Source organism: Hyla sarda, chromosome 1 (assembly GCF_029499605.1).
Source record: "Hyla sarda isolate aHylSar1 chromosome 1, aHylSar1.hap1, whole genome shotgun sequence".
NCBI classification, from domain to species: Eukaryota; Metazoa; Chordata; class Amphibia; order Anura; family Hylidae; genus Hyla; species Hyla sarda.
Genome location: NC_079189.1, coordinates 541849448 through 541875681, shown reverse-complemented (window position 1 = coordinate 541875681; position 26234 = coordinate 541849448). Strand labels below are relative to the sequence as shown.

Genomic DNA, 26234 nt, shown 5'->3' with positions numbered 1-26234 from the left:
ACAGGAGAGACAAACATATTAAAAGGCAACATGAAGAGCATAAAGTACCGTATTTATCGGGGTATACCACGCACTGGCCTATAACACGCACCCTCATTTTACCAAGAATATTTGAGTAAAAAAAGTTTTTTTCCCAAATATCCATGGTAAAATGAGGGTGCGTGTGTGCGCTTGTATACCCCGATGCATCCCCAGGAAAGGCAGGGGGAGAGAGGCCGTCGCTGCCCGCTTCTCTCCCCTGCCTTCCCTGTGGTCTAGAGCCCTGCTGCCGGCCCTTCTCTCCCCCTGGCTATCGGCGCCGCTGCCCGTTCTGTCCCCCTGACTATCGGTACCGGCGCCCCATTGCCGGCGCCGATAGCCAGGGGGAGAGAAGCGACGCCGACAGCCAGGGGGAGAGAAGGGGCAGCGGCACCCATTGCCGGCGCCGCTGCTCCGTTGCCTCCCCGCATCCCCGGTGGCATAATTACCTGGGTCGGGTCCGCGCTGCTGCAGGCCTCCGGCGTGCGTCCCCTGAGTCGTTGCTATGCACAGCGCGGCGCACTGACGTCATGCGCCGCGCCGTGCAGCGCATAGCAACGACGAAGGGGACGCACGCCGGAGGCCTGCAGCAGCGCGGACCCGACCCAGGTAATTATGCCACCGGGGATGGGGGGGAGGCAACGGGGCAGCGGCGCCGGCAATGGGTGCCGCTGCCCCTTCTCTCCCCCTGGCTATCGGCGCCGGTACCGATAGTCAGGGGGACAGAACGGGCAGTGGCGCCGATAGCCAGGGGGTGAGAAGGGCCGGCAGTAGGGCTCTAGACCCCAGGGAAGACAGGGGGAGAGAAGCGGGCAGCGACGGCCTCTCTCCCCTGCCTTTCCTGGGGCGGTATCGGCGTATAACACGCACATAGACTTTAGGCTAAAAATTTTAGCCTAAAAAGTGCGTGTTATACGCCGATAAATACGGTACTTTTTCTTAGAACTTGTCAAAGGGGCGTGTCCTTACACAGTCTGGCACCATTAGCACAGATTGGTCACTGACAGATTGCAGGTGGACACCCTCCTCCCAGCCTCAACTTACCACACCTCGTTGTCACAGTATTCAGAAACTTCTAGGAAGAATAACAGAGGAAAGGCACTACACATATTTATAAGAAGAGATGTTTCCGAATTGTTATAATTGGCAGAATACAAGAAAAAAAAGACCAATCTGATAATCTGAGATCAATTTAAAGCAACACTTAAAGACACGTAAATGCTTTTAATTATTGAACTACAATAAGTAATATAGTAATCATCTACAAAAATAACATCATCAGATCACTAGTATGATTATTGCTAATTTTGCACCAGAAAAATGGCTTACACAACTTGCATTACTCTAAGGGTGCGGCTTGTTTTGAAAGTGGAAAGGCTTGTGTGTACCCCAATGCTTCAAATTTTACTGTACAATTTTAGTGTAAGGGGCCATTCATACGGCGTTTTCCAATTCCTGGGGAGAGATTCTGGCGCAGCATTGGGATTTTGCTGCACAGAGCACACTGCAGAATTGCAGCCGTGAAAATTTTAAATTCTGTACTCCACAGAAAAAATTAACATATTTATCCTTTGATCAGAAGCAACTTCAAAAATGAAGTCAAAATCTGCAACAAATACATCATGTACGAACATGAATTAACATAATTAACTTTGTCCATTTGTTCTGCGGACTCGGAAATGCATTGCCATGGGATTAGTAAATCTGCTCTAATGTCTGTACAAAAAACAGAAATATCTTCTTTATTTGCAGAAATAACATTATCATTGATGCCCTCCTTACTGTGTCCTCTGTGGACTGAAATGTATTGTGTATTTTAGGTGACTGGAGAAACAATCTATAATTTATTACGTCTGGCAGAAGTGGATATTGGTGAAGAAGACAGGCCTGTGAATCCACACAAGATACGCTCCTCTGAGGTGTGTCCTCTTTACTAGTAAAGGTCTAAATACCTGTTACCATTAAGATTTGACGACAGTATAATGTACCTATCTATTTTAAGTTCTTGGTAATGGGTAGATATTTTTTCTGCTAAATATGATGTCTATGTTCTACTATAGAGAATTTAGGGTGCAATGGATGGTGAATGACACAAAGTTAAGGGTTAAGATAACAGAATTCATTAGCAAGAAAATCCATATATAAATTTCACTTGAAAGATTTTTTTAAACCAATGCATTTGTGATGTATTTTTTTGTGTGTTATTTTTGTGTGTTTTTTTTTCAATGGAAACAATAAGTGAACATACATTTAGGCTGCTTGAGCACCAAACTACATTGTGTAAGTTAGACTTGGAAGAGTTGAGGGCAGGCACGGGTCATATATGCGCTGAAGGCTATGTTAGGCTATGTTCACATGTTAGAATTTCCCTGCAGAATTCCACATAGACATTCCCAGCAGCAGAGTCCCGTTGAATTTAATGGGATTCAGCTGCGCTGTGCACACGACAGAATTTCTGCGCTACATGTTTCTGGCACGGGAATTTCGATTCCTGTGTACGTAGAAAGAATTAACATAATTAACTTGGTCCATTTGTTCTGAGACTCGGCACAGAAATGCATTGCCATCTATGGAGACGGCACATTTCCGAGCAGGTTTTAGCACTGGCATGTTATGCCGGCCCCTGTAGTTTGCAGAATGTCTGCATGGAGATTTTCTGTGCAAACATTCTGACGTCACGTCTAATCTTGTCAAATAAACAGAAACCACAATGGAAATGTGATGCACCCCATCAAAGTGAATGGGGCCCATTGGGCTTCGTTGGTGTCCATGGTGCAGTGGACCGGCCTATTCCGCTACTGAAAGGAATATGCACCCCAAATAGAACCTCCAACTCGGGTATGAACCCAGCCTTAGGGGGTTATCCTCTGCCCTTGTTTATTTAGAAGTTTAAAGTGTACCTAAACTTTTAACAAACTTGTGACTTATCATAAAGACTTGTCAGATGTTTTGACCAGTGAGGGTCCGGGTGCTGAGACCCTCACTAATCCCTTTGATTGAATCCATACACTTCGTGCTTCAGTGCCATCATGTTTTAATATTTAGATTTACCGGGTCCCCCAGATGAATGATTATAGTTGTTCTTTTCCCAGGCTTTTAGATGTGGTTTGTAAACTGGAGATCACAGTCTATTAGCTCAGAAACTCCTAGTAAATTATTAAATTGAGCTTTCTAAACCCAACAACCCCATTGTGATAATATGTCTGTACGTTTCCTGCAGGTTTTGTTTAATCCGTTTGATGACATCATTCCCAGAGTAACCAAAAAATTGAAAAAAGAAGAAGAGGAGGTAAAGCAGCCAAAGGTAAAAGGCACAAAGTAAGTCTGGTTTGCTACTACTTTTACCTTCATCACCAGTTCTGCTGTAAACATTAGGTAACATATTTTTGGTACAAGGTTTCCCCAGTAAGAAGGGATGGATAGGCTGTGGCATAGAGAATGGCCTCTGAGCTCAGAGATTGTACATACAGGCACGTCCAACAAAGGTCTTGAAGCTAAAGGAAACAATACAGAAAATCAACCCATGTAGTACTTACTGTACTCAAGATCTATTTACTTTATTTTAGTGTGCATTGGCATTTTAGAATCCTGCATATTGTGCATGTCTCGTTCACGTTTGTCATTTGAAAAAATTGCTGCATTCAAAATTATACTATCACTTTGCCCCTTTTCAGCACTGCAAAATCTGTGTGCACTATTTAAATAAAGTTTATTATTATTATTTTTAACCACCTTAAGTCCATGCAAAATCATGGACACCAAACAAAAGCCCTACAGATCCCATTTAAGTGAACTCCACTAAAAGTTATTCTCCAGAGCTAAATCACATATAAATTGTTACTACAAAGTTTTATGAAAAACGACTATAGTACAGCACTGTGCACTATATACCTTTTTCTAAATTACACTTCTGGTCAAATCGACACATACAGTGGGGCAAAAAAGTATTTAGTCAGCCACCAATTGTGCAAGTTTTCCCACTTAAAAAGATGAGAGGCCTGTAATTTTCATCATAGGTATATACCTCAACTATGAGAGACATAATGAGGAAAAAAAATCCATAAAATTGCATTGTCTGATTTTTAAAGAATTTATTGGCAAATTATGGTGGAAAATTAGGTATTTGGTCAATAACAAAAGTTAATCTCAATACTTGTTATATACCCTTTGGTGGCAATGACAGAGGTCAATCGTTTTCTGTAAGTCTTCACAAGGTTTTCACACACTGTTGCTGGTATTGCTGGTGATGTTTTGGGGCTGTCACTGGGCAACACAGACTTTCAACCCCCTCCAAATGTTTTCTAGGCCACTCCAGGACCTTGAAATGCTTCTTACGAAGCCACTCCTTTTTTGCCTAGGCGGTGTGTTTGGGATCATTGTCACGCTGAAAGACCCAGCCACATTTCATCTTTAATGCCCTTGGAATGGAAGGCAGTTTTCACTCAAAATCTCACGATACATGGCCCCATTCATTCTTTCCTTTACACGGATCAGATGTCCTGGTCCCTTAGAAGAAAAACAGCCCCAAAGCATGATGTTTCCACCCACATGCTTCACAGTAGGTATGGTGTTCTTTGGATGCAACTCAGCATTCTTTCTCCTCCAAACACGACGAGTTGAGTTTTTACCAAAAAGTTCTACTTTGGTTTCATCTGACCATATGACGTTCTCCCAGTACTCTTCTGGATCATCCAAATGCTCTCTAGCAAACTTCAGACAGGCCCGGACATGTACTGGCATAAGCAGGGGGACACGTCTGGCACTACATGATTTGAGTCTCCGGCGGCGTAATGTGTTACTGATGGTAGCGTTTGTTACTTTGGTCCCAGCTCTCTGCAGGTCATTTACTAAGTCCCACGATGTAGTTATGGGATTTTTGCTTACCGTTCTTGTGATCATTTTGACACCACGGGGTGAGATCTTGCGTGGAGCCCCAGATTGATGGAGATTATCATGTTATGTCTTCCATTTTCTAATAATTGCTCCCACAGTGGATTTCTTTACACCAAGCTGTTTGCCTATTCTAGATTCAGTCTTGGTGCATGTCTACAGTTTTGTTTCTGGTATCCTTCCACAGCTCTTTGGTCTTGGCCATAGTGGAGTTTGGAGTGTGACTGTTTGAGGTTGTGGACAGTTGTCTTTTATACTGATAACAAGGTCAAACAGTTGCCATTAATACAGGTAATGAGTGTAGGACAGAGGAGATTCTTAAAGAAGAAGTTACAGGTCTGTGAGAGGCAGAAATCTTGCTTGTTTGTAGGTGCCCAAATATTTATTTTCCACCATAATTTGCAAAGAAATTCTTCAGACAATGTAATTTTTATGGATTTTTTTTTCTCATTATGTCTCTCATAGCTGAAGTATACCTATGATGAAAATTACAGGTATCTCTCATCTTTTTAAGTGGGAGAACTTGCAGAATTGGTGGCTGACTAAATATTTTTTTCCCCACTGTAAATACCTCAATATATAGTCATTTTCACTGCCACTATTTTCACTGGTGTCCACTGTTTTAGGTTTTGGGACTCTGGTGACCCCATCCTCCTTCACCCTACCATCTACTACCTGGCCTGTGATGTTTGGTTCTGTGTGGTAATTTAGTACAGTATACAGCTGCAGTTAGTTATTGTATTTATATGGATTTTATTCAATGCATTGTATATCGATATTTATTATTGCTATCTGCATGTGATCCACAGAGCCAACACACAGGTCGCTTATTGCGCTATTGAGGGCGGGTGTCTAGTTAGGAGAGGGGGTTCATGGCCCCTCCCCTAAGTTGTGTGCTGGCTCTAGTTAGCCGGGGATTTTAATGTTTTTAACCCCTTTTTTGTGTGCAATCGCATGTCTATTATGTATTTTGTATCAATAAAATTTCTAATTGGCTATATTGGGTGTGCTACCATTTATCAGTGATGGCTTTTTCTGGTTCTGGTATCCTGTGTTTTCTTCACTGGGGAGCACCCCGCTTGTACTAGGTTGAGCCCCTCCTGTCTCTTTTTTGTCCTGTTTTAGGTTTTAGCACATCATTAAATCAGCATAATTAGAGAAAATGTTGTGTTTACAGGACGCACTCTTCAGGATTATTTAACATCCCTATTCTTCATACTAGAAGCTGCTTCAAGGCTTCAGGGAGCCATATCATGTCTTCTATATAGGCTGTTTTTCAGCAGTTTAATAAATTAGTGGCGTTATTATTTTCTGTATATAAATTGCAGCAGCTTGCTCAATCTCATTTATCTTTCTAATGGCTCAAAATTGTTGGTAAAGACATTTTTATTACATCTAAATAACATATGTTTATGAAAAGATGTAAACATTCTCCATTATACTTAATGTGACGTGACATAATAGACAAGTAATGGGTATAACCTCAGCAAAGCAGTAAGGCTTTGTTCACATGGCCTAAAATGTGTGAAATTTTTAGGTGCATAATTGAAAGAGTTATGATTTTTGACAGGTCATTTAATTTTGCAGAATTTCTGCCACAATCTGCTGTGTGTATGGGTCAGTGAAATCACATTTAAGTCAATGGGCAGTAAACTTCACTGAAATTATTCTGCAGAATTCCGCACAGAAATTCTGCTGTTTTAAAGTAGGAGTGGCAGGTTGAGCATATATGCTCCTGTCTGTCCATTACATTCTATAGAGGTCATGGGTACAGCCAAGTCTTCATGTCTTCAGCTGTTTCCACAACCACCATACACCAGAGCAGTGCTTCTCTAAACTGTGGACCTCCAACTGTGGCAAAACTACAGCATGCCCAGACAGTTGTTGACTTTCCGGGAATGCTGGGAGTTGTAGTTGTGCACGATCTGGAGGTCCACAGTTTGGAGACCACTGGACTACAGTATAGAGACACTCAACCTGGTCTCACCATAAAGGGGAACTCCAATTAAAAACACATTTTTGCAAATCAATTTAAACAGATTTGTGAATTACTACTTTCTCGGTCGCTCTTCATTGGGGGACACCTAACTGATGTGTATATGCTCTTGCCACTAGGAGGCTCTGACACTAGGAAAAAGAAAAGTCTGCTCCTCCCTGGCAGGATATACCCGCCCACCTGCAGTGAGGCAACCAGTTTTAGTTAGTGTCATTAGGAGGGACTATTTGGTTTTTGCTAAGATGCATTCAACAGTGGATTTTACAGTCTAGGCTTGTGTGCTTTCTGTCCACTGTCACAGCCTGGTGCTCTCCCTGGAGGGGGTATGTCCTTCTTACCCTTTTGTCTGTGTAATTCGTACTGCATTGACTCCACAGTCTTCTGGAGTGCTCCTTCCTATGCCCAGTCCCTGTGAGTCCAAGCTGGGCTCTCATTGGTTCTCCCTCCATTCCCGTTCGGACGTGATGTTTCTTGAGGCTGCTCAGGTCTACTCGGACCACTCTGATCTATCACTGTTGGTCTCCTTGCTTTGGTCTCGGTCCTGCGATGCTGCGGTGTGCCTTCTTTTCAGGCGGCTCTCCGATTCCTTGAGCCTTGGTGATGGTTCAGTTCTTGGACATTTGTAGCGGCCTGCCCCCGACTCCTCAGTGACCCATTGGTCGGGGTGGTATTTCTGTTCTGCTCTCCTTCCTTTCTTTCTGAAAGTTTTTTTCGCAGGAGAGTTTTTTCGCGGGCATCTGGTTCCCATTTTCCTGTGGTTTCTTGTCTCTCTCTATATATCTCAGGTGCCTTGGGTCTATACAGTGGATGGACTTTTCCTTTGGTGTCCTGGTTCTTCTCCTTGGACGGGAGATCTTACAGGAACTCATTGTTCTGGACCTAGTATGTCTCCGACCATGGGGACTTGTCCAGATATTGCGGGCATGCGAGTTCTGTCTAGGGACTGTCTTTTTTTTCGCCGGTGGTTGTTTTTTCCCACCCTAGGGGACTGCGTTCGTATGTCCCATCAGTTAGGTGTCCCCCAATGAAGAGCAACCGTGACAAGAAGATTTTTTTTAATACTCACCGTAAAATCTCTTTCTCATAGCCTTCATTGGGGGACACCACACCCACCCATTTCTTCTTTTTCCGGTTCTTGGGTTGTTTCCGGGATTCCTTTCTAGGGTCCTTCGGATGTATTTCCTCGCGGGCTTCTCCTACTGCTTTGTGATAAAACTGGTTGCCTCACTGCAGGTGGGTGGGTATATCCTGCCAGGGAGGAGCCGACTTTTCTTTTTCCTAGTGTCAGCGCCTCCTAGTGGCAAGAGCATATACCCATCAGTTAGGTGTCCCCCAATGAAGGCTGCGAGAAAGAGATTTTACGGTGAGTACAAAAAAATCTCCTTTTTTCAAAATCTTTATCCTTCCAGTACTTATCTGATGCTGTATACTACAGAGAAATTTGTGAAGATCTTTCCAGTCTGACCACAGTGCTCTCTGCTGACCCCTTTCTCCGTGTCAGGAACTGTCCAGATTAGAAGCAAATCCCCATAGAAAACCTATCCTGCTCTGGACAGTTCCTGACATGGACAGAGGTGTCAGTAGAGAGCAGTGTGATCAGACTGGAAAGAACTTCACAAATTTCTCTGAAGTATATCTGTAGTATAAAGCAGCTATAAGTAGGGGTTAAGATTTTTTAATAGAAGTCATTTACAAATCTGTTTAATTATATGGCACCAGTTAATTAGAATTTTTTTTTCCCCCGCTGCAGTTCCCCTCTTAGATGGCTGACAGCGATCTCTCCTGATCTCTCCATACACATGAACTTTTAGCACGGCCAAACATTCATGTGTTTTCTATTGGAGCACTGGGGATGCCTGTGTACTGTACTCGGGTATCTTCAGTGCTCCCATAGCAATGAATGAAGCCTGGGCCATCTACAGCATTTGCTCCTTACTGAGAGCAGGAGTCCCATTCTGGTCATTGCGGGGTTCCTTTCTCTGTTTCCTACTGCAGGAAGAGTAGTGGGGGGAGGCTCCTGCTGCAGCCAATTGTGGCATATGGATAGTGAGGGGGGGGGGGGGGGTTGATCTCCTGCCATATGAACAAATGATTTCTTTGTGTGTTTCAATATTATTGATCTATGATATAGCTTGCGATTCTAGGAAAAATAAGGGTGGCAGAGCTGGGATTTATTTATTTATTTTTGTCAGTTTTCTATGTATTGAGTTCTTTTTATCCTCTATGCTCTTTCTAGAAATCACAGGAGAAGCACTTTAAGAAGGAACAGGTGTTCTTGACCACAGGAATAATTGGTTAGAGAGGAAAAAATTTAGTTTCTGATTGAATTTCCTTTTAAGAGGTTTTCAAGTGGTCCCCAGCCTTTTGAAGAGGACTGCATGCAGTCTTTCCAATGGAAAAGTCTTTAAGAGGGATCTCTGAGAGAAGTCGCTTAAACTCCACAGCCCCTTTATTCTAGCAGTTTTGGGGTCCTCACCTCATGCCCCACTCTGATAAAATCTTCTCACTTGTCTCAGTGTCTTCAGTGAAAATATTTAACATGCTCTTACACTTTTATAAAGAAGCTCTGCTTTGGCAGTTCTGAAATTGAATAAGTAGTAGTTACTTATTACTGTGGCTGAGCTGCTATGCCAGGCGCAGAACGTGGAAAAATGTGGCACGGTTTTAAAAAGAAGGGAGTCGTGTTTTTTTTTTTTTTTTTTGGGGGGGGGGGGGGGGAGGGTGGGTGGTCTGGGTTGTGTTTTTATATATATATATATATATATATATATATATATATATATATATATATATATATATATATATATATATATAATATATTTTTTTTTTGTCCCCTTTTGAAAAAATATCTGATCATGCAAATCACAAAGACTTTGTACATCTACCTTCATATTTTTTCTTTACAGAAACTTCAATTTACTGTCTTTTGGAGAAGAAGCTGAAGAAGAGGAGGAAGAAGTTATTAAAGTCAGTGAGGTAATAATATACTAATATTGGATTTAAAGAATTTTACTTTCTGTGGTATAGTAATTCCCTGGTGGCTTTAGCTGAGTATCCAAACATTCATTGAGCATTACTATACTTGTTTAGTCCTCATAGTAACAATCTGTGTGTAAACCTCACTCACCGAAAACTACACCTTACCAATCTAACAAAACCTTGTTTTTGCAAGTGCTCCCCACTTATCCCTAGACTAGGGGTCATCTTCCATAACTTCTTTTCCTATAGGAAGAAGGCTGTACAGCACTCACCAGATCATTGTCGAAGATGGTTCTTTATTAAAGGAGTTCTCTAAGCTAAAACTTTTAACCCCCGCTGTGCCCGGGCTGTAAAACTATACATAATAAACTTTCACTTACCTGCCTACGATCCCCCGTTCCGATATCGCTGTCCCGTTCTCCGGTCTCGGTCTCTTCCACTTCCTGCGGGTCGGTGACTTCACTCTGTGCTCAGCCTATCAGCGGCCGCAGCAATGTCCCGTCGCGGCCGCTGATAGGCTGACCGCAGAGTGAAGTCACCGACCCGCAGGAAGAGGAAGCTGACAGGGACTGGAGCACGGACGGCGATATCGGAACAACGGGGGATCGTAGGCAGGTAAGTGAAAGCTTATTATATATAGTTTTACAGCCTGGGCACAGCGGGGGATAAAATATTTCAGTTGGAGAACTCCTTTAAAATCACAGGAACATTATAGCAGCGACAGGGAAGGGAAGGTCAACGCGAGCTCCTCGGAGCTCGCGTTCACCTTCCCTGTCGCTGCTGTAATGTTCCTGTGATTTTAATAAAGAACCTTCTTCGGCAATGATCTGGTGAGTGCTGTATAGCCTTCTTCCTATAGGATTTTCTGTATCACGTATTTCGGATAAATTGCACCCTGGATCAGCCCAATAGTTCTGATATCTCCAGCTCAGTATCCTACCACATAGCACCGTCGGGGAGTGCCGGACCCTGTTGTTTCTCTACTGTATATGTGTTCCATAACTGCTTTTGATTTCATGGGTGTCACATCCTATCCCTGTTCTCTCCCCTTTGTGAATTATTGTCTGTAGCTTCCACAGTTATGCCTCTTAGGTGCATTCTGACAACGATTTGCCAACACATTGCACATATCTATCAACATCCTGTAAAAATGGGATGTCAACATATATATGCACGTAGAGGCATTGACCTCTTTGACTTCACTAGGGACTGTGTCCAGGTCATATTCTGAGCATATATGTACTTGAGCTTTGCAGCAAACCACTCTCTAAGGTCAGAGCCCAATAGCTTATTTGCTCCACTCCTGTCGGAAATTTTTTTTTCTTAAATCAATTGGTGCCAGAAAGTTAAACAGATTTATAAATTAATTCTATAAAAAAATCTTTACCCTGCCAGTCCTTTTTCGCAGCTGTATGCTACAGAGGAAATTCATTACTTTTTGAATTTCTTTTTTGTCTGGTCCACAGTGCTCTCTGCTGACACCTGATGCCTGTATCGGGAACTGTCCAGAGCAGGAGAAGATCCCCATTGCAAACCTATGCGGTTCTGGACAGTTCCTGACACGGACAGAGGTGTCAGCAGAGAGCACTGTGGACAAGACAAAAAAGAAATTCAAAAGGAAAAGAATTTCCTCTGTAGCATACAGCTGCTAAAAACTACTGGAAGGGTAATGATTTTTTATAGAAGTAATCTATAAATCTGTTTAACTTTCTGGCACTAGTTGATTAAAAAATTTTTTTCCACCGGAATACCCTTTTAAATACATTTATAACCTGGATTACTCAGGACTGGCTTGGTGTAGAAGTATGTCTTTTTTTAAAGGACAACTGCAGCGCAATATGCACTTATCCCCTATCTACAAGATAGGGGATAAGTGTTGGATCGCCGGGGGTCCGACCGCTGGGACCCCCCTCGATCTCCCTAACGGGGCGCTGCCATTAGCGCTCATGGTCGACGGTGACGCCCTGTCTCCTCCCCGTCTCCTCCCCGTCCCCATACAGTTCTATGGGGGAGACGGGGAGGCACGAACGCTTCCTCCCCGCCTCTCCCATAGAGATGTATGGAGGAGGCGTGCCGGCTGCAACGTCATGCTGCGGCTGGCACGCTCCCTGCACGGGACAGCCGCAGCCCCGTACAGGAGATCACAGGGGGTCCCAGCGGTCAGACCCCCCAGTGATCAAACACTTATCCCCTTTCCTGTGGATAGGGGATAAGTGTTAATCATGCTGCAGATGTCTTTTAAGTTGTAAGAACATTATAGTAGTTGTCCAGGTTCTGTAATGGAGTAACAATCTCTTGTGCCTCTCCTGTTCAAGCACTGATGCTGAACTGCTATACCAAGCACAGCCAATGGACCTTTTAATGTGGTCCAGTACTTTCCTACAGTTTACTCAACGTTTTTAGACAAAAGAGTTTTTCGGATGACATTTCATGTTAAAATAAAAAATGTATACAACTTTTTTTTTTACAGACTTTCAAAGGAAAGGGTAAAAGTAGTCATGATCTCCTAAAGGATGACCCTCGCCTAAGCTCTGTCCCAGCCATTGACAAGTAAGAGACCCTACTATATATGGTCTAGAGCAGTGGTCTTCAACCTGCGGACCTCCAGATGTTGCAAAACTACAACTCCCAGCATGCCCGGACAGCCGTTGGCTGTCCGGACATGCTGGGAGTTGTAGTTTTGCAACATCTGGAGGTCCGCAGGTTGAAGACCACTGGCCTACAGTATTTTATGTTATAAATCTTTATAATTACTATTATCTTAAATTTTGTGCATGTATAAGTAAATAAAGTATCGCGCTAAACTGCCTTTTTATGGTTTAGTTTCAGTGTAGGATATTCCAACCAAAAGCATTTGTTTAGTCCCAAGATATAAATGGCTGGATCAAGATTGGTGGAGATCTCTGGGCAAAACATGTGTGCAGAGGCCCTCTACCATAGCAGGAAAATTGGCACAGACATGTTGTTATCCTAAATATTTGTACTTTACTTTGCCCTAATAATGCTACCATTTCATCCCAAAAGGAGTGCAACAAACATAGTGCCCACATAATGGCTATGTGCATTAGCCAGGTAAGGGTCCTTTTTAGTTGGGGCAATGCTGTCGCAATAATGAGCGCCGATCTTGGTGATCTTGGCACTTGTCTACAGAGCCTTCACATAGCTGAAACAGTTGAACAGTGGGGCCGAATGCACGATTGCTGGATTTTTCGCATGGCCCATTAAATTCATCACTGTTCATAGTGTTCATTTAAATGGCTGCACAAAAGATCCGGTCAGCCATCGAACAAGCTGATCACTGGCCCTTTATGGCATTATGTGTTCAGTTTTCCTGCAGCGCCACGACGTGGGAAATAAAGCATTACACGATGCCTATTCGAATCAATGGCTTATACTGCAGGACATGACAGGTCCTCAGGGGGAATGATTCTCTTTCTAATGGTTCCCCTAGAGATGAATGAGGATCTTGAACCTTTATATTAAAGGGTATTCCAGGATTTTTTTTTTTACTATGCTACAGGGGCTGTAAAGTTAGTGTAGTGCATAATATAGTGTCTGTACCTGTGTGTGACAGTTTTCTCACAATTCTTCTGTGATTTTCACCCCAATATTTATTTTTACCAGCATACAAAATGACTGTTGTCTCAGATTTTTCCCAGCTTGCAATGCGGCCGAGACCTGACTCACTAGTCAGCTGATGACAGGGGGCCTGTCTGCTTCAATGGGGGGAGCGATCACTTGGTGGGAGAGAGATCAATCTGCAACTAATGCAACAGCTGTAGGCACCCTGATTGAAAACCACAGGTCTTTTGTTTCAATGGGTGGGGTGGCTGATGTGTGGGAGGGAGGAAAATGAAATTGTGGGATTTGTAGTCAAAAAAGAAAAGTCAAACAGGAAATGCAAGTTCACAAAAAGCTAGCCACAGTGTTATGGTAATCTCACAACATAGCCATTTATCCCCAAGTCAAGCGCAGATCCTTCCTAAGCATGTCCATTACTGCCTGCCAGGTACCTACTAAAATCACCTTATGGTGGATAACCCCTTTAAGGCTGGGTTCACACCATGTTTTGTTAACTACGGTTCCCGTATACGGCTGGGAGGAGGGGGGGTGGGGCTTAATAGCGGCGCCCGCACTCAGCCGTATTCGGGAACTGTATTTAATGCATGTCTATGAGCCGACCGCCGGCTTAGTTTTCGTCCATATGCGGTTTCCCAACCGCAGGCAAAAAAGTGGTCGAGCGCATTTTTGCCTACAGTCGGGAAACCGCATACGGCCAAAAACGAAGCCGACCGGAGGCTGTGGTTCACTCCGGTCGGCTCATAGACGTGCATTAAATACGGTTCCAGAATACGGCTGAGTGTGGGTGCCGCCATTAAGCCCCGCCCCCCTCCTCCCAGCCGTATACAGAAACCGTATTTAACCAAACGTGGTGTGAACCCAGCCTAATTCAGAATTCCCTTAATGGCTATATGAATCAGTCAGATGAGCCCTCTTGTTTTGTCTTCTCCTATAATTTGTCCACTGTTCTCACCTCCTGCATGAATTAAACACCTGGGGATGTGATATAAATGCCTTAGCTTGGAATACTACTCTAGAGTCTGTTCACAGGAGAGGTTTAGATGCTGAAAATCCGCAGTGGATTTTGCCATCACGGACTTAAAAAGCTCAGCAGAATATCTGTGATAGTGGACTTTCTGCCAACCCATTGAAGTCAATGGCAGCAAAATCCACTGTGAAATATCAGCAGGAAATTTTCCCTTGTGAGCGGACCCTTAGGGTGTGTTCACACGTGCGTATTTTCTGCTGCAGATTTGCTTTAGCAAAATTTGCAGCCCATTGAAGTCAATAGGCAGCAAATCTGCAGCAGAAAATACGCACGTGCGGACGCGCCCTTAGTTACATAGTTAGTATGGTTGAAAAAAGACATACGTCCATCAAGTCCAACCAGGGAAAACATTCACATGTGCATATTTTACTTCAGATTTTCTGCTGTTGATTATCCTACTCATTGTAACAAAATAAGCACATGTGAACAGACTCTAAGGGTTTGTTTATATGTACAGTATCCCGCACATGTTTGATGTTGCAAATTTGAAGCTGTGTTAAGTCATTTAGTTTACATTGAAATCTACAGCTTCAAATTTTGCAGCATCATATATGCGCAAGATACTGCAGATAGGGTATAAGTGTTCTATGGCTGCAGTACTCCTTTAAATGTGGGTTCAGTACTGGGTTCACTTTTTTTCAAAATTATTTTTAATGACCTTGTAGCGGGATTACAGAGTACAATATCACAAAAGATAATATTATATTACTGAGAGATCTGGGGACTCTTAGGGCTTGGGTGATGAAATGGCAAAATACATTTCAATAAAGATAAATATAAGTTAAAGGGGTTATCCACCATAAGGTGATTTGAGTACGTACCTGGCAGGCAGTAATGGACATGCTTAGGAAGGATCTGCGCTTGTCTTGGGGCTAAATGGCTATGTTGTGAGATTACCATAACATTGTGGCTAGCTTTTTGTGAACTGGTATTTCCTGTTTGTTTGAGTTTTTTTTTTTTTTTGCCTACAAATCCCATAATTCCATTTAGTGCTGGGCGGTATACCGGTTCATACCAAATTTTTTTCCTGCATGATATTCATTTTTCCCATACCGCAATACCGGTTGGGCCCCCCCTCCTCGAATGAATGAATTATCAGCCGCAGCGGCTGTCCCCACATCGGGGAACTAATTATATGTGACCCGTGGGCGCTGTTCTGCTTCTCTCCCACCCCACCCCCGTTTATCAGCCCAGCACTGCGCTGTCCCCCACATCGGGGAACTAATCATATGTCACCCGCAAGCACTGCTCTCCTCGTCCTCCTGTGAGTTGTGGGCCGCCGGCGGTTGAACTCTGTACTGTACTACATAATCCTTGTGCCCGGGCTGCAAAAATAAACTAAATAAACTGTAACTTACCTTCCTACGTTCCCCCGTTGTTCCGGTAACGGCCTCACGCTGGGGATGGGAACGTCACAGAACCGTCAGCCTATCACTGGCCGCAGCAATGTCCCACCTCGGCCGGTGATAGGCTGAGCGCACTGTCATGTAAGGAGCCGGCGCAGTGCTGGGCTGATAAACCACGGTTGGGGGGATAGGTGGCAGGGAAATACCGTTAAATACAGTGAAACCGCCATAACTTACAAAAATACTGTGATACACATTTTTGGTCATACCGCTCAGCTCTAATTCCATTTTCCTCCCTCCCACACATCAGCCACCCCACCCATTGAAACATAAATGAGCTGCATCCATTCAAAAGACCACTGAAGCAGACAGGCTTCCTGTCATCAGCTGACTAGTGAGTCAGGTCTCGGCCGCATTGCAACCTGGGAAAAATCTGAGACAACAGTCATTTTGTATGCTGGTAAAAATATACTTGTGTCAAGGAAACAGAATATATATGACTGTGCTAAATAATGAAACACTGGGTAAAACTGCTACTAAAAAGGAAATGGCAGAACTATAGAGGGTGCAGAGGAGGGTGGCCAGGGTAATTGATGATATGGGTTGACTGGGCTTGGGGTTATTCTGAGCAATCTGATCACAATGTATCCTTTTAATCCTTCTGTCTAATATAACACAATTATTTATCTGCCAAAGACAAACATCAGTGTAATACAAATAACTGTTTTACAGCTCAAAAAGCTCTGTGAAGTCTGACAGTGATAGTGATGAGGTAAGATGAACGCTTTTTCCCCCCCCCCCCCCGTTGTCATGGTAACTTTAGAATTTATATATTTGATTTCATTGCTCAGCTAGTGGTAGCAATTTAAAAGATACAAAATACATTTTCTGAGGGGAAAAAGGACCACTTGTGGCTTTTCACAGCAGCTCTCTTTTGGAAATTCAGTCGTGCATCTAAAAACGACCAGAAAATTGGACAAAATTAATTTTCCACCATTACGTTTAGTTCTAAAACTCAGGATTTCTAAAAAGATTATAAAAGATAAGTTTGGATAGTATCATTATAATGCAGTGTAACATAATTTGTTCTTTTGTCAAAAATCATATTTGTAGAACAGTGATATATACTACACAACAGTGATACTTGTGTGCTTTGCAGCCTATTTTGTGCTATAAAGCTCTAGTGCAGTGTTTCCCAACCAGGGTGCATACAATGGGAGGAGGGAGGCAGACTACAAGCCCCACCTAAGTTGGCTGATATAGTTGCCGGCCTCACAGGTGCTCCTTAATGCTGCCTGGAAGATGTTCAAGGCGCATTACATATGGCGTTTACTCACACCTCCAAGTATAAAGTTTAAACAACAAATAAGACGTGGTCTCAAATGGCAGGAGGCGCTCAACCCCAAATGCAGTTGTGCATTTATACTGGGGCACTTGTAGTCTGCTGCAGGCATCCTCCATTATATGCATTTTTAGGCTGGGGATTGCCCTTAGCAACGGACCACAAGGGCAGGATCTGCTCCCCCAGTATATATGCACAACTGCATTTGGGGTTGAGCACCTCCTGCCATTTGAGACCACGTCTTGGTTGTTGTTTAAATTTTATACTTGGAGGTGTGTAACCTCCATATGTAATGTGCCTTGAACATCTTCCAGGCAGCATTAAGGAGCACCAGTGAGGCCGGTAACTATATCAGCCAACTTAGGTGGGGCTTATAGTCTGCCTCCCTCCTCCCATTGTATGTGTGCTCAGTCACGTTGGAGGTATCTGGGAGGAGGCTGTAAGTCGGGCCTAATGCTGCCGTAATTGCCCACTGGCCCCTGGTTTTGCTTATCACGCACAGGTAGGTTTAGTGTTAGGCCCCGTGCCACTTGAGAAACATTGACATTGGTGTGCGGGCTCTGGTGTGTCCTTCATATAAGGATATGCTGGCTAATGTCTCAACTTTAACATCAGTGTTGAGGAATAGCCAATGTCATTGTTTACAATTACCACAGTAGTGCACACATATTCCTGTATGGTATTATTCTAATTGTTACACATCCACACCGTCTATCTGGTGTAGGATTCTATTGTGGCACTTGTAGTCCGCTGCAGGCATCCTCCATTGTATGCATTTTATGCTGGGGATCGCCCCTAGCAACGGACTACAAGGGCAGGATCTGCTCCCCCAGTATAAATGCACAACTGCATTTGGGGTTGAGCACCTCCAGCCATTTGAGACCATGTCTTTTTTGTTGTTTAAACTATGTTTTATATATCAGCAGCCCGTGAATGATGGCACAGAAACGTGCTGAACTGGACTACCTCTTTAGAGTACGTTTACATGTACAGGATCCTGCACAGATTTGATGCGTGGGATTTGTAACTGCAGATTAGAAGCTGTGCTCAGTCATTTAGTTTACTTTGAAATCTGCAGCAGAAAATCCTGTGCATCAAATCCTGCGCAGGATCCTGTACTTATGGAGAGGAATGCAGTATGGAGAAGAATGGGGAGTAAAGAGCTTAGCCGAGTGCTGCTCCTTGCTCATTCTAGTAGTCTTTGGGGTCTAAACACTCAGACCCAAACCAATCAAAACTCGAAAGTTCTGCTAAGGAACTTCTGTAGTGTGCACTGTGAAGCAAAATCTCAATGAGATTCTGTTGCAAGCAGATTCCACTAGGAATTTGTTCGAAGTGGAAAATCCATTGTGTGCACGTGCCCTAACAGCCAGCCCCAAACTTTACACCCTGATGCCTTTCTGCTCAGTTGTAGTCACCTGTCCCCCTGAATTCATTAGCTTATTATTTATATTAGTATGTTATTTAAGGGGTACACCGGTGAAAAACAAATGTTTTCAAATCAACTGGTGTCAGAAAGTTATCCAGATTTGTAAAATACTTCTATGTAAAAATCTTAACCCTTTCAGTACTGATCAGCTGCTGTATGCTCCAGAAGAAGATGTGTAGTTCTTTCCAGTCTGACCACAATGCTCTCTACTGATACCTCTGTCAGGAACTGTCCAGAGCAGGAGAGGTTTGCTATGGGGATTTCCTCCTACTCTGGGCAACTCCTGACATGAACAGAGGTGTCAGCAGAGAGCACTGGACAAACAGAAAAGAACAACACAACTTCCTCTGCAGCATTCAGCAACTGATAAGTACTGTAAGAATTAATATTTTTTTTAATAGAAGTAATTTACAAATCTGTATACCTTTCTGGCTACAAGTGGATTTGAAAACATTAGTTTTTTTTTTTTATACCTGAGTACCCCTTTAAATGACAAACTTTACAGAATCTTTTCCTACAAAATATTCTGCCTGCAAATCTGTCACTGTATTAACCCCTTAACAACCACAGGCGTATATTTATGTCCATGGCTGGCTCCAGATGTGTTAAGCTTCGTATTTGTGGGGTCCCCGTTAATACCGGTCATCGCCGATCGGGCTGATGTCCGGTATTAACCCTTTAGACAACGCGATCAAAGTTGATCACGGCATCTAAAATGGGAGAAATCCATACCGGCTAGCTTAGCGGAGCTGTTCGGGACTGCCACGGTGAAATCGCGGCGTTAAGAACAGCTGAGAGGACAGCGGGAGGTGCCTTACCTTCTTCCTGGCTTTCCGATCGGCGTTTGATTGCTCCAAGCCTGAAATCCAGGCTTGAGCAATCAAGTGCAGAAAACACTGATCAATGCATTGAACAGTGCCTGCAATCAGTGTATGCAATGTTATAGCTTCTAGAGGGGGCTCGAACACTACGAAAAAATGATAAAAAAAATGTGATTTAACCCCTTCCCTAATAAAAATCACAATCATCCCCCTTTTCCCATTTAAAAAGAAAAAAGTGTGTAAATAACAATAAACATATGTGGTATCGCCGCGTGTGTAAATGTCCAAACTATAAAAATATATTGTTAATCAAACCGCATGGTCAATTGCATACACGCAAAAAATTTCAAAAATCCAAAATAGCGTCTTTTTGGTCACTTTTTATACCATAAAAAATGAATAAAAAGTGATCAAAAAGTCAAATCAAAACTGGTATCGATAAAAACTTAATTGAGTTTGGAAAACGGCGCAAAAAATTAGAAATAAAAAATAGAATAATAAAAAAGTTAGAGGTCAGAAGATGACCATTTTAAACGTATACATTTTCGTGCATGTAGTTCTGATTTTTTCCAGAAGTCCGAAAAAAAACTAACCTATATAAGTATGGCATCATTTTAACCGTATGGACCTACAAGATAATAAGGTGTCATTTTTACCGAAAAATTTACTGCGTAGAAACTGAAGCTTCCCAAAAGTTTTCTTCAATTTTGACGCACAATGATTATTTTTTTTTTTTTTTCGTTTGGCTGTAGATTTTTGGGTAAAATTACTGATGTCATTACAAAGATTTAGATTTTTTGGTGCAAAATTGAAAGGGTTGTGATTTTTAAAATGTAAGGAGGAAAAAAACGAAAGTGCAAAAACGGAAAAATGTTTTGTCCTTAAGGGGTTAAAGGTTTGTACTGCCCATGTAATGTCATAGTAGCTGCATTGGTTCTGTGCTTCTGTGCAAAACAGTGCAGGAATTGGAATTGGACATAGACCGCTAGGAGGACAATTTAGCAGAACATTACAGATTATATATATATATATATATATATATATATATATATATATATATATATATATATATATATGGAAAACTAATATGGTAGCCTAAAGGAGCAGTGATTGCATAGATAGCTTCTCTATAGCACAGTAGGAGACGTTCTGTGCCCTGGCCTTGTTTGCTATGTCCGCTGTCATTAGACTAGCTACCACCCACACGCGACTTAGAAATAGTAGCATGAACTTTGGATACTCTTCGAAGCTACGTTGGTATATACAAGTACGCCAGCTGACGTCATTTCTTACATATTTACAGTGTGCTGAGATTAGTCCTAGGCCTGTCAGATAAGTAGTTCAACGGAATGATTTATGGTGAAGGCCGGCTAATTCAATAATATCTGTTTAGAGTGTACTTATGAAGCCACTTCTGTGCCTACTTGCCTGCAAGTCTAAAAGTACAACCTTTTTGTATTGAAAATGCAGTTTAATCTTCTTGGTATTATACTCTTCTCCGGTCTATGGGAGCCTTTTATTCTCTAAAACCTTCCACTTAATATCTAATTATAAGATAAATGCCCTAGAGCAGTGGTCTCCAACCTGCGGACCTCCAGATGTTGCAAAGCTACAACTCCCAGCATGCCTGGACAGCTGTTGGCTGTCCGGGCATGCTGGGAGTAGTAGTTTTGCAACATCTGGAGGTCCGCAGGTTGGAGACCACTGCCCTAGAGCAGTGTTTCCCAACCAGGGTGCCTCCAGCTGTTGCAAAACTACAACTCCCAGCATGCCCGGACAGCTGCTGGCTGTCCGGGCGTGCTGGGAGTTGTAGTTTTGCAACAGTTGGAGGAACCCTGGTTATGAAACACTGCCCTGTGTTGCTTTTATGGCAGGCACAGGGCAGAAGAAAGTTAAGACTGAGAGTGTCTCATAGAAAAGCATAGGGTGCTTACTGCACATGTGCATAGCTCAGGCTAGGTGAAATGAAAGGGGGAACCAGCACCATTTTCTAGAAGTCCCTGAAGAGCAGTGATCTATCAAGAGATATCTAGTCTGTTCTTTACCACCAACAAGTGGAATTGAATAAATTACAAAACCCCCTCCCCCTCTCATTTTGCACATAGACAGAGGAGGAAGGTAGACAGGTGAGGTCTAATTTGCAGCAGCCAGACAAGTTGCTTGCTTTCCCCAGATTCCTCATGTTAGCTCCCTCTGCTGGTCAACAGTGGGAGATGGGACAAATTTTTAAAAAAATATTTTCAAAAATATTTTATAAATGTTAAAAAATTATTTAACCTCTAAAAAGAAAACAAATTTGGTGACACATTCCCTTTAACATTTATCAGCCATTAAAACATCCATTTATCTCTGTTATTTTTTTTCACCAGTTTTTTTTTCTGAGCATGCTCAGAAGCAATAATGTATACAAATAAGAGTTACTTGCATCCCCATAGACTTCAATGTTAAAAGACTACATCCATTATATCCACTATTTATGACAGAAAAAAAGCCTTGCATGCACGTCTTTTCTCTGTTCACCACAACAGACAGTAATAGAGTACAGCGGAGATTAAAAAAAGCCAATTGACATGAATGGGATCAGTTACCACCTTTTTTTCATCTTCGTTGCTCATTTCTATAACTGAGATGAGCAACGGAGATGAAAAACGCTGACGTGAACCCAGCCTTATTCTGCTCCCGTTCATCCTTAATTGAGAGTTCCATTGACTTTAATGGACTTTCCGCTGCCCTTTTCCGCTAGCAGAATTCTGATGCTAATTGAACATGTGTTTTTTTTTCTGCTGAGTTTAAATGAGTTTTGCACGAAATTCAGAAAAGAGAATTTCCCCTCTCTCAGCATTTCCTCCTTCTCCTCCTCCAATCCCCTTGATTCGAAGGGAGAAAAATGGCAAAAATCCAAATCCAGAATGTATAAATGTACCCTATGGGTATGTTCATACAGAAAAAAAAATGTGCCAAAAAAGACCCCCAAAAACATGCAGTTTCCCTCTCCTATTAACTTCAATAGGGAATTTTTATATAAGAAATGTTGTCACTTTTCAGAGCTGTTTCAATTGGTAGCTCAAATTGAAAAAAGAAATATTAAAAACGACAAAAAACAGCACAGTGACTTCTATGCTGATTTTACAGGTTTTGTTTTTTTCTCCAATTAGTTTTTTGCCCATGTAAGGCATGTTAAAAGTTTTGATTGGTTGGGGTCTTAGCGCCCCCAATGATGGTGGGGAGAAGCGTACGGTTAGGCTTCCACTTGTTTTTTCTGGCAGTTTTTGGAAAGCTGCCACTGCAGTTTTTGAGCCAAAGCCAGAAATGTATTCAAAAGGAATAGGACATGTAAAGGAAGGACGTACCCTTCTCCTCCCTTACGGATCCACTTCTGACTTTGGTTTAATGCAGTGGCAGTTTTTCAAAAACTGGCAGAAAAAAGACAAGTGGAAACTTAGCCTTATGCACATTACACTCTTGCAACTGCAATCTCCATCCAGTTGCACAATACCGAATGCTTAGACTTAGAATGCGGCTTGTCTAGTGCAACTGGATAAAGCGAGCAGGGGAGTGAAGCGCATAACTGCATGCTTCCCCCTGCTTGTTCTAATGATCAATGGGGGTGTCAGCACTGGGACCTCGACCAGTGAAAACTTTTGACGTGTCTCTGACATTTCACAAGTTTTCTTTTTTTTTTTTTTTAAGGGACAGGGACTCTTTATAGGTGCCACCTACATATTTTTCTGCTTAGAGCCAGATATAGCAGCATGTTGTTTTGTTTCTATGTTTTGATTTTGTAATGTCATTTAGCACATTATTCAGCTCTGCCTTTTATCAGCATTTAGAAAGATACCACAGCTACATGGGAATAGGGAGCAATAGACTCTTTGATTTCTATAGGAGAGTTTCCTAGGCATGTTCTGTGATCTGTGCAAGAGTCATTGTGCAAAGAGGGGGAGGAGGGATGCGGTGACCATCACCTCCTGTGAATAACTTGATCACATTTTATTTACCTACTGTTGTCACCTTTTACTATATGCCTGCGAGGAGGAGACTGCTGAAAAGAAGTGTCAGCTTATTATTATGCTTAGTATTATGTTTAGACTCACAGATTTCAGGATAGGTCTGGGGGCTTTGGGGGGTCGGAGATTTATCAAAACCTGTCCAGAGGAAGAGTTGCTGAGTTGCCCATAGCAACCAGATTGCTTCTTTTAAGGCCTTTTCAGAAATGAAAGAAGCGATCTGATTGGTTGCTATGGGCAACTCAGCAACTTTTCCTTTTGGCAGGTTTTGATAAATCTCCCCCTGAGTGTCTGACCTGTTGTGCTGCACTTCCTTGTATCAGTGTAGCACAAGGACCTTTCTGCCTAGCCAACCAGTGTCCCTCGTCAGCTACTTATTGCCTGCGCAAAAGGTGCGACTCAGACCCAAAGAAGTGCAGCGCAGCATGAGACCAATACTGACACAGCAGCGGTGGGGTAGCGAAAAAGCGAAGTATAGTTTGTTTCTTTTTAAACATGTTACAGCATCAGCCTTTTTCAATGGAATCTGATGCCATATTACTTTGATACTGAAACTGTACTCAGGCGCTGTCATTTCATTTGCTGTTTCTCTCCAAATTTAAGGAGGTCTTGAGCGAAAATGATGAAGACGACATGGACAGTGATGAGAAACAACAGATGAAAGATCGGATATTCAGCAAATTAAAAATGGACTCCAATAAAAATACAAAGCCGTCCGTGAAATCATCCGGAGATGATCAGGAGAAGAAAAGTAGTCGAAGGTAATTGGTGATAAAAGCAGCTGGTATGTTTGTCTATGCAGAGAAGAATTATAGCTTAGTTTACTATTATTTCCAACCATCTAATGTGTGTGGGATCCTCTGTCCCTGATGGTAGAGGTTAGAGGAGAGAAGGATCAGGCAGTTGGATTGTAACATGCCTGATCCTTTTGTTCTAAAGGGAGAGAAGATGCTGCCAGAGGAGTGTGCCATCGGCTTACTCTTCTCTGCCCATTCAGAACTCATGAACACGCAGCTGTGCATGCATCTGTATGACGGGGACGGAAGAGAGAGCTGTCTGTGTTACTGCTGTGCTTGTGGCTTACTCTTCTCTATGCCAGTATGGAGTGTCCAAATGTAGATGTCTCCCTCTCCGTTTTACTCACATTTTTAAGCAGTGCAGTTAAAGAGATTATCCAGAATTATAAAAAACATAGCTGTTTTCCTGTAGAAACAGAGCAACTCTTGTCCTCTGTGTTGTGGTTCTGCAGTTCAGTTCCATTGAAGTGAATGAAGCCAAGTAGTAGTACCACACACAACCTGAGGAAAGGTGTGGCACTATTTTTTCAAGAAAGCAATGTTGAACTAGAATTCTTTTGTCTAATCCTGAATAACCCCTTTCATTTTTGTAGGACTTTTCTTTTTCCTTTTTGTGACTCCGGTATTTGCTGTTTTTCTGAACTATTCTTCAAAAAAGGACCTAGATCATAGTCACTGTTTTTAAAATGTAGTAAATGTAGTATTTTATATTCAAGTTGCCTCCTTGGAGGTAATGTTTGTTGTTTTGATTTTGATATATTTTTTTTTATGTATGACCATTTTTGTTCATTGATTTAGTGCTGTCTTTGAATGCAATTCCTCTGTGAGCCTCTAGGTGGTACTAAAAAACCATCACAGGTAATAAATGAAAAACGTTTTGCAACATTTCCTAAATTTACAATATACCGTAATCAGTAAGTGAATGGTGTTAATTGATTGGCCCTTGTAAAGGGATGGGATGCAAAATGTGTAAGGATCTGAGTAACTTTGACAAAGTTCAAATTGTGATGCTAGATAACTGTGTCTGAGTGTATCCACAACAGCAGGTTTTATGAAGTGTTTTGGTGGCATGGGGGGGGGGGGGGGGGAGACCTACAAAATGATTTATGTTATCGCTGATCCGTGTAAATACGGTAATATAAAAAAAAATAAAAAAAATAAATATATATATATATATATATATATATATATATATATATATATATAGTGTGTGTGTATATATATATGTATATATATATATATATATATAATGATACAGATATATACAATATATATATATATATATATATATATATATTATATACAGTAATGTCCATAAATGTTGGCACCCCTGAAATTTTTCTAGAAGATGAAGTATTTCTCACAGAAAAGGATTGCAGTAACACATGTTTTGCTATACACGTTTATTCCCTTTGTGTGTATTGGAACTAAACCAAAAAAGGGAGGAAAAAAAGCAAATTGGACATAATGTCACACCAAGCTCCAAAAATGGTCTGGACAAAATTATTGGCACCCTTAAAGGGGTACTGCGGTGGAAAACTTTTTTTATTTTTTTAAATCAACTGGTGCCAGAAAGTTAAACAGATTTGTAAATTACTTCTATTAAAAAATCTTAATCCTTCCAGTACTTATTACTGTATATACTCGAGTATAAGACAAGTTTTTCAGCACGATTTTTCGTGCTGAAAACGCCCCCCTCGGCTTATACTCGAGTGAACTCTCCGCCTGTCAATCCCTTTCAGTGGTCTTCAACCTGCGGACTTCCAGATGTTGCAAAACTACAACTCCCAGCATGCCCGGACAGCCATCGGCTGGTGGGGAGGGTTAGACCTTCCAGGCTGTCCATCTTCACTGGGAGGCCCTCTTCGCTCCAGGCCCGGCCCCGGACTAGTGACGTTGCCTTGATGACGACGCACAGGGAAGTCCCTACGCATGAACGTCCCTGTGCTTCGTCGTCAAGGCAGCGTCACTAGGGGTGTTGTAGTTTTGCAACATCTGGA

General features: G+C 42.3%; 1 protein-coding gene across 2 annotated transcripts in view; it reads left to right on the top strand.

Annotated features, from left to right (window-relative positions):
• Window positions 1–26234, top strand: part of CWC27 (CWC27 spliceosome associated cyclophilin) — a 183479-nt gene that overhangs the window by 17505 nt on the left and 139740 nt on the right. For both annotated transcript variants that reach the window (XR_008848056.1, XM_056541301.1), the window contains exons 6-11: window positions 1839–1937; window positions 3239–3336; window positions 9811–9880; window positions 12354–12433; window positions 16571–16610; window positions 24041–24198. Coding sequence is in view for 1 of the 2 variants with exons in the window: in XM_056541301.1 (XP_056397276.1) it covers window positions 1839–1937; window positions 3239–3336; window positions 9811–9880; window positions 12354–12433; window positions 16571–16610; window positions 24041–24198 (545 nt within the window). In the remaining variant the exon portion in view is untranslated. The remainder of the gene's footprint in view (window positions 1–1838; window positions 1938–3238; window positions 3337–9810; window positions 9881–12353; window positions 12434–16570; window positions 16611–24040; window positions 24199–26234) is intronic.